General features: G+C 39.6%; 2 protein-coding genes across 2 annotated transcripts; one reads left to right on the top strand and one right to left on the bottom strand.

Moving 5' to 3' along the window:
- Window positions 1-1,376: 1,376 nt before the first annotated feature.
- On the top strand, window positions 1,377-6,812 carry mns1 (meiosis-specific nuclear structural 1). Its single transcript, XM_034680552.1, has 10 exons — window positions 1,377-1,845; window positions 1,980-2,189; window positions 3,630-3,757; window positions 3,889-3,991; window positions 4,269-4,498; window positions 4,605-4,821; window positions 4,909-5,016; window positions 5,409-5,666; window positions 5,904-6,029; window positions 6,112-6,812. The coding sequence occupies exons 1-10, from the start codon at window positions 1,843-1,845 to the stop codon at window positions 6,217-6,219; spliced, it is 1,491 nt and encodes a 496-aa protein (XP_034536443.1). The 5' UTR covers window positions 1,377-1,842; the 3' UTR covers window positions 6,220-6,812.
- Window positions 6,294-11,513, bottom strand: tex9 (testis expressed 9). Its single transcript, XM_034680310.1, is given in 13 exon segments — window positions 6,294-6,573; window positions 6,658-6,706; window positions 6,708-6,790; window positions 7,763-7,897; window positions 8,017-8,190; window positions 8,518-8,609; window positions 8,919-9,076; window positions 9,203-9,284; window positions 9,410-9,468; window positions 9,672-9,748; window positions 9,851-9,914; window positions 10,120-10,253; window positions 11,381-11,513. Coding segments are annotated over 13 exon segments (1,254 nt in total). The 5' UTR covers window positions 11,450-11,513; the 3' UTR covers window positions 6,294-6,495.
- Window positions 11,514-12,927: the final 1,414 nt, after the last annotated feature.

Consider the following 12,927-nt stretch of genomic DNA (forward strand, 5'->3'; position numbering starts at 1 on the left):
CATGTAAACCAGTTCCACGCTATATGTTTTGCAATGCTGTTGTACCCATCCCCAGTTGGACCTTTATATGAACATAAAAATGACCAAATACAAATTAGAAACACAGCAATGACATGCAAAGAAAAACAAAATTAACGATGAAACTAACTGATCATAATGAACCATGTGCACATACACATTATTTTTACAGCATACCACTTTTTTGTAGTTGTATGTTTCAGTCATTAATATTTAGTGCAACAGTGTGCATATAACACTTAAAATATTAAAAGATAAAAAAAAATGTGTAGCCATATTTAAAAAAAAAACCTTTTCAGATAAGTGTTTAAACCAGGGGTGTCAGTAGCTGCTCTTTTAGTAGAAATGGGGGAAACGCCACTGCACCTTAGAAGGATCAAACTTGGCGTGAGGTACTTAATGAAAATAAAGGGGCAGACTAAATATGGTCAAGCAAATGGACTCTTGAGCCAGCACTGGGAATTCTTGGGATCAGCAACTACTGTTAAAGCTAACTTTGGGGGAAAATTAAAATCTGTAGCAGAGGAAATGGGAGTGCTTAATTTGGATGTGTGTCCTCATGTCTGTCGGTCTATTGTACCTCAATGGTTGATCCCAGGTCCTGAGGTTGACTTAAGTATTCTAAATGTCTGTCAGAGAAAGGAAGTAGGGGGTGCAGCGAGAGTGCTTCAGTCTTATTTGTGCCAGCACTGGAATGGGTATATTCCAGTGTTTACAGATGGATCAAAAGAACCGGAGAGTGGGAGAGTCGGGTTCGGAGTATATATACCTGATTCCTGACCACATGTCAGTATTTACTGAAGAAATGGTGGCAGTACTATGGGCACTTTGGTGGGGAGAGGACAAGAAATTGAGGCAGGTAGTGATATGCAGTGATTCAGCAGCAGTAATGACATCAATTAAAGAGCAGAAGTCCAAGACTAGGCCGGACGTGTTAGCAGAGATAAACCAAATGCTGTATAGACTTCACACAGCAGGGGGTAAAGTGGGATTTGTTTGGGTCCCAGCACACATGGGAATAGAAGGAAATGAGGGAGCAGATACTATGGCAAAGAGAGCCACAAAGATTGATAGTGTTGGAATGTGTTTGCCTTATGGACTGCCGGAGTATGAAGAAATTATAAATAAGCGGGTTAAAGATGCATGGCAAAATGCATGGGAAAATGAAAGAAAGGGGAGGTCATATTTTGAAATTCAGAGCGCAGTGGGAAAGGAAAAATATTTCGTTAAGTGCAAAAGAAGAGACGCAGTAGTTATAACTAGGCTGAGGCTCGGGCATTGTGGGCTCAAGAGTGGGCTGGCCCTGATAGGGAAGCACCCTGATGGGAAATGTGACTGTGGGGACGTGGGGTCAGTGCGTCATGTTCTCTTGCAGTGTGAAAGATATGCTCGGGAAAGGAGGACCTTGTTCGGAGACCTGCAAACAGCTGGAGAAGCAGTTTTTAGCATGAGAACGTTATTAATCTTGGACAACTGGGCGAAAGTTAAGAGTCTGTTGGAGTTCTTGCACAGAACAGGAGTGTACACAAGAATGAGAACTGATCTAAGGATTTGATTCATCGACCTGAGGAGGGCAGCAATACGCCGTTGTTGCGTCTCGCCTGCCGTACCCAAAGAAGAAGAAGAAGACGCGTCGTTCCCACGACAACGAAAACGCCAAACAGCGGAGGGAAGTTAAGACTTCTGAAGTTAACTACGGCTGATTAGCTGAGCTTTGTTATTGTTGATACACATGTATCTGAAGTGATCTCTTTGATAGTTTTGCATTATTTAGAGTTAATAGTAGTTCATTGTACAAGGCGGGAACCGAGGACGTGCTCAAACATGGTAAACGTCTGTTACCAAGTCGAAGTTAGAGTAAACGCTAGCATGACTGCTACTCAGAGCAGCCGAGTCTGTTCCACTCTTATCAGCGCCCTTCTGTTTCATGTTGTACTGTGTTTCTTTCTCTACCGGGACAGAGTCGTCATTGGATGCACAACCAGCAGCAGAGGCTGATGTCTCAGCGCCAGGGTCAGGAGCAGCACCGGGTGGAGGAGGCCCGGCGTGTGGACAGAGAGAGGCAGCAGCACGCCAGTCTGCGGGAGGAGGAGGACTTTGAGAGGAGGAGATACCAGAGACAGGTTCAGGAGGGACTTAAGAAGAGGCAGATGGAGATTGATCTGCTTAAGGTATGTTTTTTTTTTATTGATATAGGTACTTGCTACTTTCATGTTTCTTTCTGGAGAACCTGTTAAGGTAAAGAATCTGCTTAGTGACTAGAGTCACAATAACTGCCTCCTACTGAACTCCTCAAAGACAAAGGAAATGATAGTAGATTTCTGAAGATCCAGGCTCTGCCATCAGCTAGTCAACATTCGAGGGGTGGACATCGAGGTGGTGCCAACCTACAAATATCTAGGTGTACACCTGGACAACAAGTTGGACTGGTCCCTTAAGACAGATGCACTCCACAGATAAGATAAGATAAGATACTCCTTTATTCGTCCCACAGCGGGAAAATTCATGGAGTAACAGCCGCAAACAAAAAGGTGTACAGTACAAGAATTTCAACAAGAATATATATGGAAAAGAAATGTTCAGCAAAGAGACAGCTTGGCCATAATTCTCCTGTCAGCCACCACCTCCACAGGGTCCAGGACTGAGCTGGCCTTCTTCAGTCAGTTCAGTCTTGCTCTCCTGTATCCTGTCCGCCCACAGCAGGTGAAATCCTTCCAAGTACAGGAAGGGGGCAGAGCCGTCTCTTTTTCTTAAGGAGGCTCAGATCCTTAGACATCTGCAGATGTTTTATCAGTCTGTGGTGCCAAGTGTGTTATTCTATGCTGCAGTCAGCTGGGGAAGCAGTATAAAACACAAGGATGCGAGGCGACTGGACAAACTAGTGAAAAAAGCTAGCACTGTGATTGGAACCAGGTTGGACTCACTGGGGGGCTGTGGTGGAGAGATGCACACAGAAGAAGCTAGAGGCCATTCTAAATTACACAGATCATCCACTTCACAACTTCTTTGTTGACCAGAGAAACAGCAGCAGTGGATGGCTCATGCTCTCTGCGCTGCAGGACTGAGAGATACAGAAAATCATTCATCCCTGCAGCCATTAGGCTTCATGACTCCCTAGCCAATGGGAGATGAGCTGACAGACACCTGAATTACTTTTTTTTAAATGTGATTTTATTATTTGATCTGCCAGACACCTGAATTTCCCTCTTCAGGGATGAATAAAGTACATTCTATTCTATTCTATTCTCTCTCTAGTTGTCTGATCTGATGAATGTTAACAGAACTAGACAATAAGTTAAGTTGCTGCTAACTTCATAATAAACACACAGAAATTGTAAAGATTTAACCATTTTTGAACACAATACAACCTAAAATAAGTAAAGATTGAAATTTTTGATAAAAAGTCTTTCAATTTCTATTAATGGTAATGCACAGCAGAGATTTAATGTTTACTAAACACAATCTAGGCTGATGATTGAGATTTTTGATACAGCTGAAAATGATCCACAAGACTACATTTTAAAGCATTGCTTTTCACAACACCTTGCTATATTATCAAAGCATTACCACTGACTGAACTAATCAAGTAATGTAGATTTTTTTTCTTGCAGGCAGAGGAAGAGAGAGAAAACAGAGAAAAACAGCTAGAACAAGAAGAGAGGATCGCTAAAGAGTTGGCCCGCATTGACTTTGAGAAGCAAAGAGAAGAGAAAATGAGACAGCATATCAAAGAGAACAGGTATGCTCACTTAGCCTGACCTACTGCATATCCCAGGTCAGTATGCAAATACAACACTTCTTGCTTTAGTGTTGTCTTCCTCTGCTGCTGCCGCCTCAAAAGTTCTTTAAAGTCTATTTCAACACTTTCAGCATGGAGCTTCGAGAGTTGGAGTCCAAGCTGAAATCTGCATATCTGAACAAGGAAAGAGCCGCACAGATTGCTGAGCAGGAAGCTATGAGGTTTGAGACAATGGTGAGTGTTGTTCTTAATGGTTTTTACCACTTACCTACAAAGAAACAATTTTGAACTGTCAGTCAGAAAATACAGATTCTGTTTTTAAAGTATCGTAAGGTATTTTTGTTGTCAATATATTTAGACTCTGTCAGTTAAGGAGTTGAACAACAATGTATTATTATTCGTGATGAGCTCCAAATGTTGCAAAAATATAATAGATAGGAAAAACTGTTGGAACAAAATTAACATTAAAAGTTAAAATCACAAGCTTACCATACATCTTTTTTGCAAACAGCGCGAGGAGGCAGACTTTTCTCGTATGATGAAACGTGAACGTGAGCAGACAGCCGCTGAGAAGCAGAAGCTGGAGCAGAGACGTCAAGAGGAGGTGGTGCAGTATCAGAGAGAGCTGGAGCACCAGCTGATGGAGAGAGAGCACAAGAGACAAGAGGCCTATGAAGAGTTCCTCAAGGAGAAGCTCATGGTGGACGAGATTGTCAGAAAGATTTATGAGGAGGATCAGATGTGAGTGGTATCACAACACATCAAAGTATCTATCTGTACTCAACTTGAGCATGTTAGTTTCAGGGTGCCATGATGTGTTTTAATACCTAATGTTGTGTTCCTGAAGGGAGAGGCAACTGAAAATGGAGAAGGTCAGAGCCACTCAGCAACACATCGAAGAATTCAAGAGACAGCAGGCTGAGTGGAGACACATGGAGCAAGAACAGATGGAGGCAGAGAACAGACGCATCAAGGAGTTTGCGAGCCATCAGCAGCACATCGAAGAGGCCAAGATGGCAAAGATGAAGGAGCGCGAAGAAGCAAAGGAGCATCTGCTGAAACTAGTTGAGACACCTTTTTTTCCAAGGCTTCTACGTTTGTCTGTTCATTCAGTGAGATTTGGTGATTAACCTGTATTTGTTTTTCTGCAGCTGACTGAGAAGATGGAAGAGGAGCGGAGGCAGCATGAAGATATGGAGCGAGTGCGAGAGGAACTTTGTTTAGAAGAACGAGAAGAGGCTAACAGGCAGAAAGAAATTGTAAGTACAACTACTTCACGGGCAACGTTGTAAACATTCATCTCTAAGTATTCTATGCTACCCCTAATGCTAAAAGTTAATCAAATTTGCTTGACAAATGGCCTGTTGGTCAAATAGTTAATTCAGCGCTGTGGCACTTAGCACCATGTTACAGTTTTCCAAGGCAAATAATCTGTAGTGTGTCATTTCAACCCGAGTTTTAACATCCTAATCATGAAAAGAACTTGAAGATTTAATTCATTTTAGTGAATTGAGGGGAATGTAAGGGCTGCTTCTTCACGAACAGCAGCTCAAAAAGTCTAAGAGACATTCACAAGAGACAGAACTGTTCTTCTTCTGGGGCTCTGTTTTATAAGTTATCTAAATATATTTTGAATACCTCTGTGTCACAGGAAGAGATGGAGAAGAAAATCAGACACAGGCTGATGATGCAGCAGACGTACCAGGAGCAAATGGCTTTCAAAGAGATGCGTAGGCAGGCACAGAAAGAGGAAGAGGAGGCCTTCAGGAAAATGATGATGGCAAAGTTTGCAGAGGACGACCGGATCGAGCCGATGAACGCTCAGAAACGACGCATGAAGCAACTCGAGCACAAGCGCGAGGTGGAGAAACTGATAGAGGACAGAAGACGGCAGATTCAGGCTAACATGGTAAAACCTCTCTTTGTGTGCTTTATTTCACTAAGAATAAGGTAGTGCTGGTGAAGTTTAACTGTCAGAATTTAGGCTGCTTGTACTCGACTGTAAAGGAAGGAAACAGGTATGAGAAAAAAATGTAATACACCTTTAAAGTAAAGGATTTATTTGAGGAAGCAGTGTAAGTAGAACATTGTAACTGAGCATTTTTAATAAGGTGCTTTAATAATGATGTTGCTCTCTCTCTTTAAGGAACTGGAGGCTAAAGAAAGAGCGGTTGAGCAGGAGAGGGAGGAGCATCGTAGACAGATCGTCGAAGAAGAGAGGCAGCGACTCCTTAAACGTCATGCAACAAAACTCCTTGGATACCTTCCAAAGGTACGACGCATGGTTTAAATCTTTATCATTTAACATAGTCAAGTGAAACAAGTATGTGACCATGAGTGTATCCTTTTTACAGGGCTTGCTCCGTGAAGAAGACCTACAGCACTTCGATGAAGACTTCCGAAAGAACTTTCAAACACATCAGCAAGACATCTTCTCTGAAGGCAGCTGGGAAGATAAGTAGTATATGCTGAAGTTCTGCGCTACACCACTAGATGGCAGACTAAGGTTCATCAGTGAATCAAATAGACATTTAAGTGACCATAGAGTTCTTCATTTATTAAAGCACTTGTTTATCATTCAGTAGCAAACAAGTAATTAGGAGATGTAATTTTACTCAAGTTGTGCAGGATCTTCAATAAAATAGTTTTAGAAAAGATCTGAGGTGGTGGTAGCAACAAGTCTCTCCTTATTTATCTCGACATCCTCCACCAATCAAAAAGAATAAACCTCTCATCGTTCAGGACTTCCCCCAGTCCAGAGCCTTCACAAACTCTTCTTCTTTGAACGACAGCAGTTTTGCAGCTTCAAAATGCATCTGCAGAAAAGAGGAAGAGTAGGTTTATAAGATTATAAACCACGATGAAGATGTGTATTAACAGGGTATGGCACAGATTCTTACCTTTTGTCTTTTGAGAATGTCAATCAGCTTGAGCTGCTTCTTGAAGCCACATGAGCTCGGCTTTCTGTTTTTTCAGCAGTTTGTTCTCTGTGAGTAGATTTTCTTTACCCTGGAGCTCCTCGCTTGTCTTGTCCTTTGAAAAATGAAAAAAAAAACAGTATTGAAAAAATGAAATCAGAAAAAACTAAATATGTCCAACATGCAACCTAAAGTCTTATCTGGAAATCAGTTACAATGTAATACACATTTTTAATCAATTATAAATTATGCTTTGGGTTGACGTTAATGATCTATCTGTTTAACATCAAAGTATTTTTATTAAAGATGTTAACACAAGAATGTGTTTGACTTTTTAACTCAAGACTTCAGTACTCTGACAATCAGAACTACATGGGTTTCAAAATAAATTAAATAAACCCTGTGACTCCACATTAAGCTGTTTTTATTCTGTAATATGTATACATAATCTATGTTTCAATAAAAAAAATTTTTTATTTGTGATTGCTATGCATCTTCACTCATTTAAATCATGACATGCTTTTTATATTCAGCATCACACACTGCCTAGTATCATTCCTAGTGATCAGGTAATTCCTGCAGCGTAAATCATCTCCTCCAGTACAACATTTAAAATCCTTCAGTTATCACCAAGCACAGAATAAGAGCCATGTCAAGGGAACGTTGTCTTTTATAGTCTCTTCTGAAGTAGAGTCTTCTTTAGGTTAAATGTCATGTACATTTTTAAAATAATAAACCACAACAAAAAAGGGAAAAAAAAGTTTGCTGCTTCGGCCGAGTAAAGCAGATTTCCTGCTTCACAGATATTTCTGAAAGAGGTGGTTTAAATGAAGCATAATTATTCTAAAAAGTTAGTCATGTCCAAAGCATTTCCACTCCTTTGAAACAACAACATGATGATGATTATGTGATCATGATGATGTATGATGATCTTAAAAAAAAGATTTGCAAGAAAAGTTTTCCTACAAATCAGAAAGTTCTTTTTTATATGAATAAAATCAGCATTTTGGTATTTAAAATATCAGGTTTGAACCATCACAGTAATCAAACAAATAGTAAGTGTCTGACAGCCCTGATGCTTTTTTACTTTGTTGGTCTGTTTCATCTTGTTCAGTTGAGTCTTCAGCCTCTCCACCTCCTCCATTGCTCTGTTGAGACGAACCTCCACAGTGCCGTGGACAGCTGATGCTTGTTTCTGGGATCTAGTTTGATTCTCGATCTCCTACACAGAGATCAGTCACATGCAAACACACATCAGAAATTCACCAGTGATGGATGATCGTGTGACATTTTACATTTTGTTATTCAGAAATATTTTGACTTTTCTAAATGTTCACAGACCTTGTTTAAAGCTGACACCCTGCACCTGAAGACTGTCACATTTTTTGGCAGACTCTCAGCCAAAGCTCGATGCTTATCGATCTGTGTTTGCTGAATGCTGCTAGTTTTCTGCAGTCTGGCTTTATCCTCCTCCAGTTCCTTTATTTTGGCACTGAGTTTCGCATTTTCATCATCCTGTAGCAGCAAAGACACACTTTAATCTACACACGATATCTTCTGTTAGGAATAATGTTTAAAAAATGATCCTGCAAAGACAAGTGTTTTACTTTATGATAAGTTTGGAGCCTTTTGGAAAGTAGGACTTTAAAGGAGGACAATGGTTATTTCAAAACATAGTTACTTTTGACAAACAGGGTTGTGTCAAGTTTGTGTCTCGCCTCATTCTCCATCACTTGTTGTTTTTGTCTGCTTACACTGAAGCTCTGTCCCCCTCTGCTGATGAGCAGGAGCAACAACAGCTACTCTTTCATCATTGTGTTAATGCACATTGTTTAACATTACCTTTTTGTAATATTCATATGAGAGTTGATCCAGTTCTTCTTGCATAATCCGTAGTTTTGCCTTCAGGACTCGTATTTGAGCATCTGACACACCTTAACAAAACAGAGCAGTGAACACGTTCAGCTCTGTTTAAGCTCCCATTAAGATTTCAGGTAAAATTCTTAACTGGCAATATGTGAGGATAGAAAATAATTACTTATATTGTTTCAGATCTTTCTACTGACCCTTATACACAAATCATCTTTTGTAAAATCGAACAATAATATGAATTCAAATAAATATTGCTGTTAATCTTGTATACTTACTAAAAACTTAAACTGACTGTTTGTTGTAGAAAAATGGCTTCAATGAATGAACTCAAATAATTAGATTGTGATTAGATTTACTATCAATCAAATTACCTGACACTAAATAATCTCCAGCATCATCCACTACATTGTCATGGACGACAATGTCATCATGCATCTTCTCCTCCATGCTTTGGATTGTCTTTGCCAGGAAAAAGTTGTCCACATCTTTTACAGCAGCTAAATCCTCCCCTTGGGACACCTTCTGGGTTCTGTCATTATAAAAAAAGACATCTTTTATCAGCTTTGTGAAGAACACTGATTACAGAATGTACTCACTAAATCGTGTTTCTTACAAAACTGGACTTTCCTGTAAAATCATATAAAATCAAACTCACACTGTTTTATGGTGAAGCTCTTTTCCTTGCTTTCCTGTACATGCTGTTTGGGATGTGAAGCGGCCCCTTTTTTTGTCAATGCCTGACAGAGAGGGAATGTAAATTACTATCATAATCATATTTTATAGGCCTGCAGCCTTGACAAATTGCGCCAGCTGATTGTAAACAAGTTTTGCAGTTATTATAGAAGACAGCCTGACTTCATACTCTGAACTGATACCTTCACTTCAGGCTTCTGTGCTGAGGACCGACGAGTCTTTATCATGCTGCAGGGGAAGAGATGAACATACATATCACATCAATAAAGTACCAACTTAATGTTTTATTCAACCTTTCAGCTGTTTTACAATAAAGCAGTGAACATCTGAATGGTTTGTATGAAAGCCGGAATGCTTTATTTGGATAAAAGTAGGCTTTAGCAGTGTTTGAAGGAAAATGAACAACTTATAGGTCTGCAATCCTTTATTACCTTAAATCATCTTCATCCTCAATGTCAGTGAGCAGGACAGTGGAAAGGGGTTTTGACAGAACTTCATTCTGTTCTCTCTAAAATACAAAAAATGAATAAGAGTCCAATTTAAAGCAAGGCTCTGCAAATGCAACAGAACATTGTTTTAGTATACTTATGGAAGCATGTTGATAACTTACCATGAGTTGCTCTGCCTGTTTTACCAGATCTGCTGTTTTGGCCTCCAGCTCTGCATTAAGAAGTCTAAAAAAAAAAGGAGGAAGTTGACATTAAAAGGCATATTTTTAATGAAAATGATGTTTGTGTTGCAGGACTGCAACAATATGATTAATTCACCATAATCATAGTAACTAGTAGCAGGTAGTAGAAGTAGTATAGTTATACTTTCATTAATAACCCCTACTATACATTTGGCAAAGTCAAAATATTTGGAAACATCCTGTTTTACTTGTAATGCTCTTCCTTAGCAAGGAGGATATCTGTGTGCTGCTTTGTTGGACCAGAGGCAGATTTGACCTGGGCTCTTTCCTCAGCCCTCTTGGACATGTCAGCCTTACTGCTCGAGGATGGGCGTCTCTTTGACTAAAAGAGATAAAGCAGTTAGCATCAAGAGTCTGAGGTGAAACTTCACATTACATCAGATTGTATTCAGTATGAATATATTTGCATTTTATCGTATCTTCATTTCAGCCTTACTGATAAAAATGTATAAGCTTTTGTTCTGATATAAATGACGCTTGAACATGTGTATCTCAATGTAATGAAACGATGTGAAAACAGTTTGTAATTTTGAGACATTTGTAGACACAATTGCAACTACACAGGAGGGTTACACATTTTTTACACTTTGTTGACACTTCTAAACTAACATCTAGGGTTGCCAACTGTCCCGTATTAACCAGGACATCCCGTATATTGGGCTAATTTGGTTAGTTTCATCAGGGACCATAACTGTCCCGTATATTGACTATTAACTCTTGTAAATACAGCAGACTGCACTCTACAGATCCTAGATCAGATAAAACAGCAGTGGCAGATCATGTGCCAATCACACCGCCAGTCATCCTATTACAGATGATTTTCTCTCTGATGGCCATTAAATGCTCAGACTCAAGAAACAGATGCAGCACAGAGCTGATCAAAATGAACTTCAGATATCTGTAAACTGTGACTTGTCATGTAAGGACTTCTCTCTGGCTGTGCAAAAGGACAAAAGACTGCTTGAGTCAGTCAAGAGCAGCAAAAAGTATCCATGGAAAAAGTACATTTGATGAGTCATACTCCTCTTTTGCATTTTATTTATCTTTTGCCTGTTTTTTAATGTAAAGAGACAAATTGTGGTTTCTGTGAGGTTTATTCATATGAGGTTACATAATGATACAGTAAGGATTAAAGGGAACACTTTCTGCATTTCCAGTTGAATCAGAATCAGAATATACACGGAATTCACACATCATGCTCACACCACCATGGCACCGTGCACCTGTCCCTTATTTAGAAGTGAGAAAGTTGGCAACCCTACTAACATCACAAAACACATTCTGTCCTCTGTTATCCAAACATGTGTTTGAGAAGCTAGGAGGCTAATTAACATTAGCTTGTGAGGTGAGCTAGTTCACCTGTTGGAACACATTCAAATTAAACGATCTCTTTAAAACAGAAGAAGTTTGAAACTTTGAAAAATAAACATGAAAACCAAGACAAAAAACCTTTGAGACGACAGGCCGGGGCGTGGGGACCATGGTAGGGACATTCTTATCAGACTTTCTTGCAGCCATCCTCACACAAGGAAACGAAGCGGCTCTGGTTGCATAGCAACTGATTCTACAACACTCTTGGTACGGTGGCCGTGTGAGGACATTTAGAGGAAAACCTTTGGCTTTTAGGCCGTACCTTATTTATACATTCTATGTACCTTACCTTGTCATCACTACAGTGGTGGTTATTTCCTGGAGGAGGTCATGAACAAAGAATAATTGACTGGTTCAATTTAAAACAATACACATTGTATTTTACTGTCTTCTATGCATTCATATAAAGTTCATCATCATTTTAGCTGGTGTTTCTAACTAGTATTACAGTATTTTTTTATGCAGGTGACTTACTCCACTTCTCTTTTAACTCACCGTATCCCCTCAGTATGGTGATTTTTGTACTTCCAGTATATATATATATATTTAAATTAATCAAAATAATTCTTAATTTTACTATGCCTTGTTGTAGTATAGTCTGAAAGTTTGTCTTTGTCTCTAATCTATTTGTCTGCATGCTGCTATTAAGTCCTATAAAATGTGTTATGTAATCAACCAAATTCTGATCAACTGGGGTTATTGTGACCCCACAAAGTCTATTTACCCTGTAGGACAGGGATGTCAAACATACGGGCCGCGGGCCACAACCAGCCCGCCAGAGGTTCCTATCCGTTCCGCGAGATGACTTTACAATTTGAAAATATTACAGAGAAGACATTAACTGCATTTTTTCAATAAAAGTCAAGTTTGTCCTCTGGGGGTAACATACAATCAAAGTGCTGATGGAGTGCACCTGAACGATGCTCCGGGACTTTTTTTATCAAAATGTGGAAAAGAATATTACAATTTGCATAATCTGGATGATATTCAGACTTTTAGAGCACTTCATGATCCAATTAGCACCAAAGTTTCCGTATGTAAACATGTCACAGTAGGAGCGGTGGACCCACATTTTTCAAAAGGAACCACATCGTGTGCATGCTTACCATACATGCATGTGGCTAATAGGTGCCCCCCGTCAATACTAACACTAGCACTACACCCCATGTATACAACACTGTCCAGCAAGCAAAATGTTCATGCTGGACCTGGGGGGTCCATAATAGTCAACTTTACCTCCTTCATTAATATAATCTCTGTTCTTTTGCTGTAAACATTATACACTGTGTTAGTTGAATGGGAAACCTGTGTGTTTGGTGTGTTCGCAGCAGGTTTCAGGGCTTAAGGAATGTGATATTTTGCCCCACTATGAGACTCACTATAGCGGAAAAATACAACAGCTGTTTTTGTAAAGAAAAAGAAAAAGTTAGTCAAATGTGAACATTTTCAGAATTTACTTCAGCTTTTTTGCAGTAAAACAAGGGAAAAATTTGATTGTCGTTATTTATAGGTTATTATGTTATGATTTTACTGGTCCAGCTCACTCCAGATCAACTTGGATGTATGTGGCCCCTGAACTGAAATGAGTTTGACACACCTGCTGTAGGGATTCTGGACAACAGGTA

Source organism: Notolabrus celidotus, chromosome 3 (assembly GCF_009762535.1).
Source record: "Notolabrus celidotus isolate fNotCel1 chromosome 3, fNotCel1.pri, whole genome shotgun sequence".
NCBI lineage: Eukaryota > Metazoa > Chordata > Actinopteri > Labriformes > Labridae > Notolabrus > Notolabrus celidotus.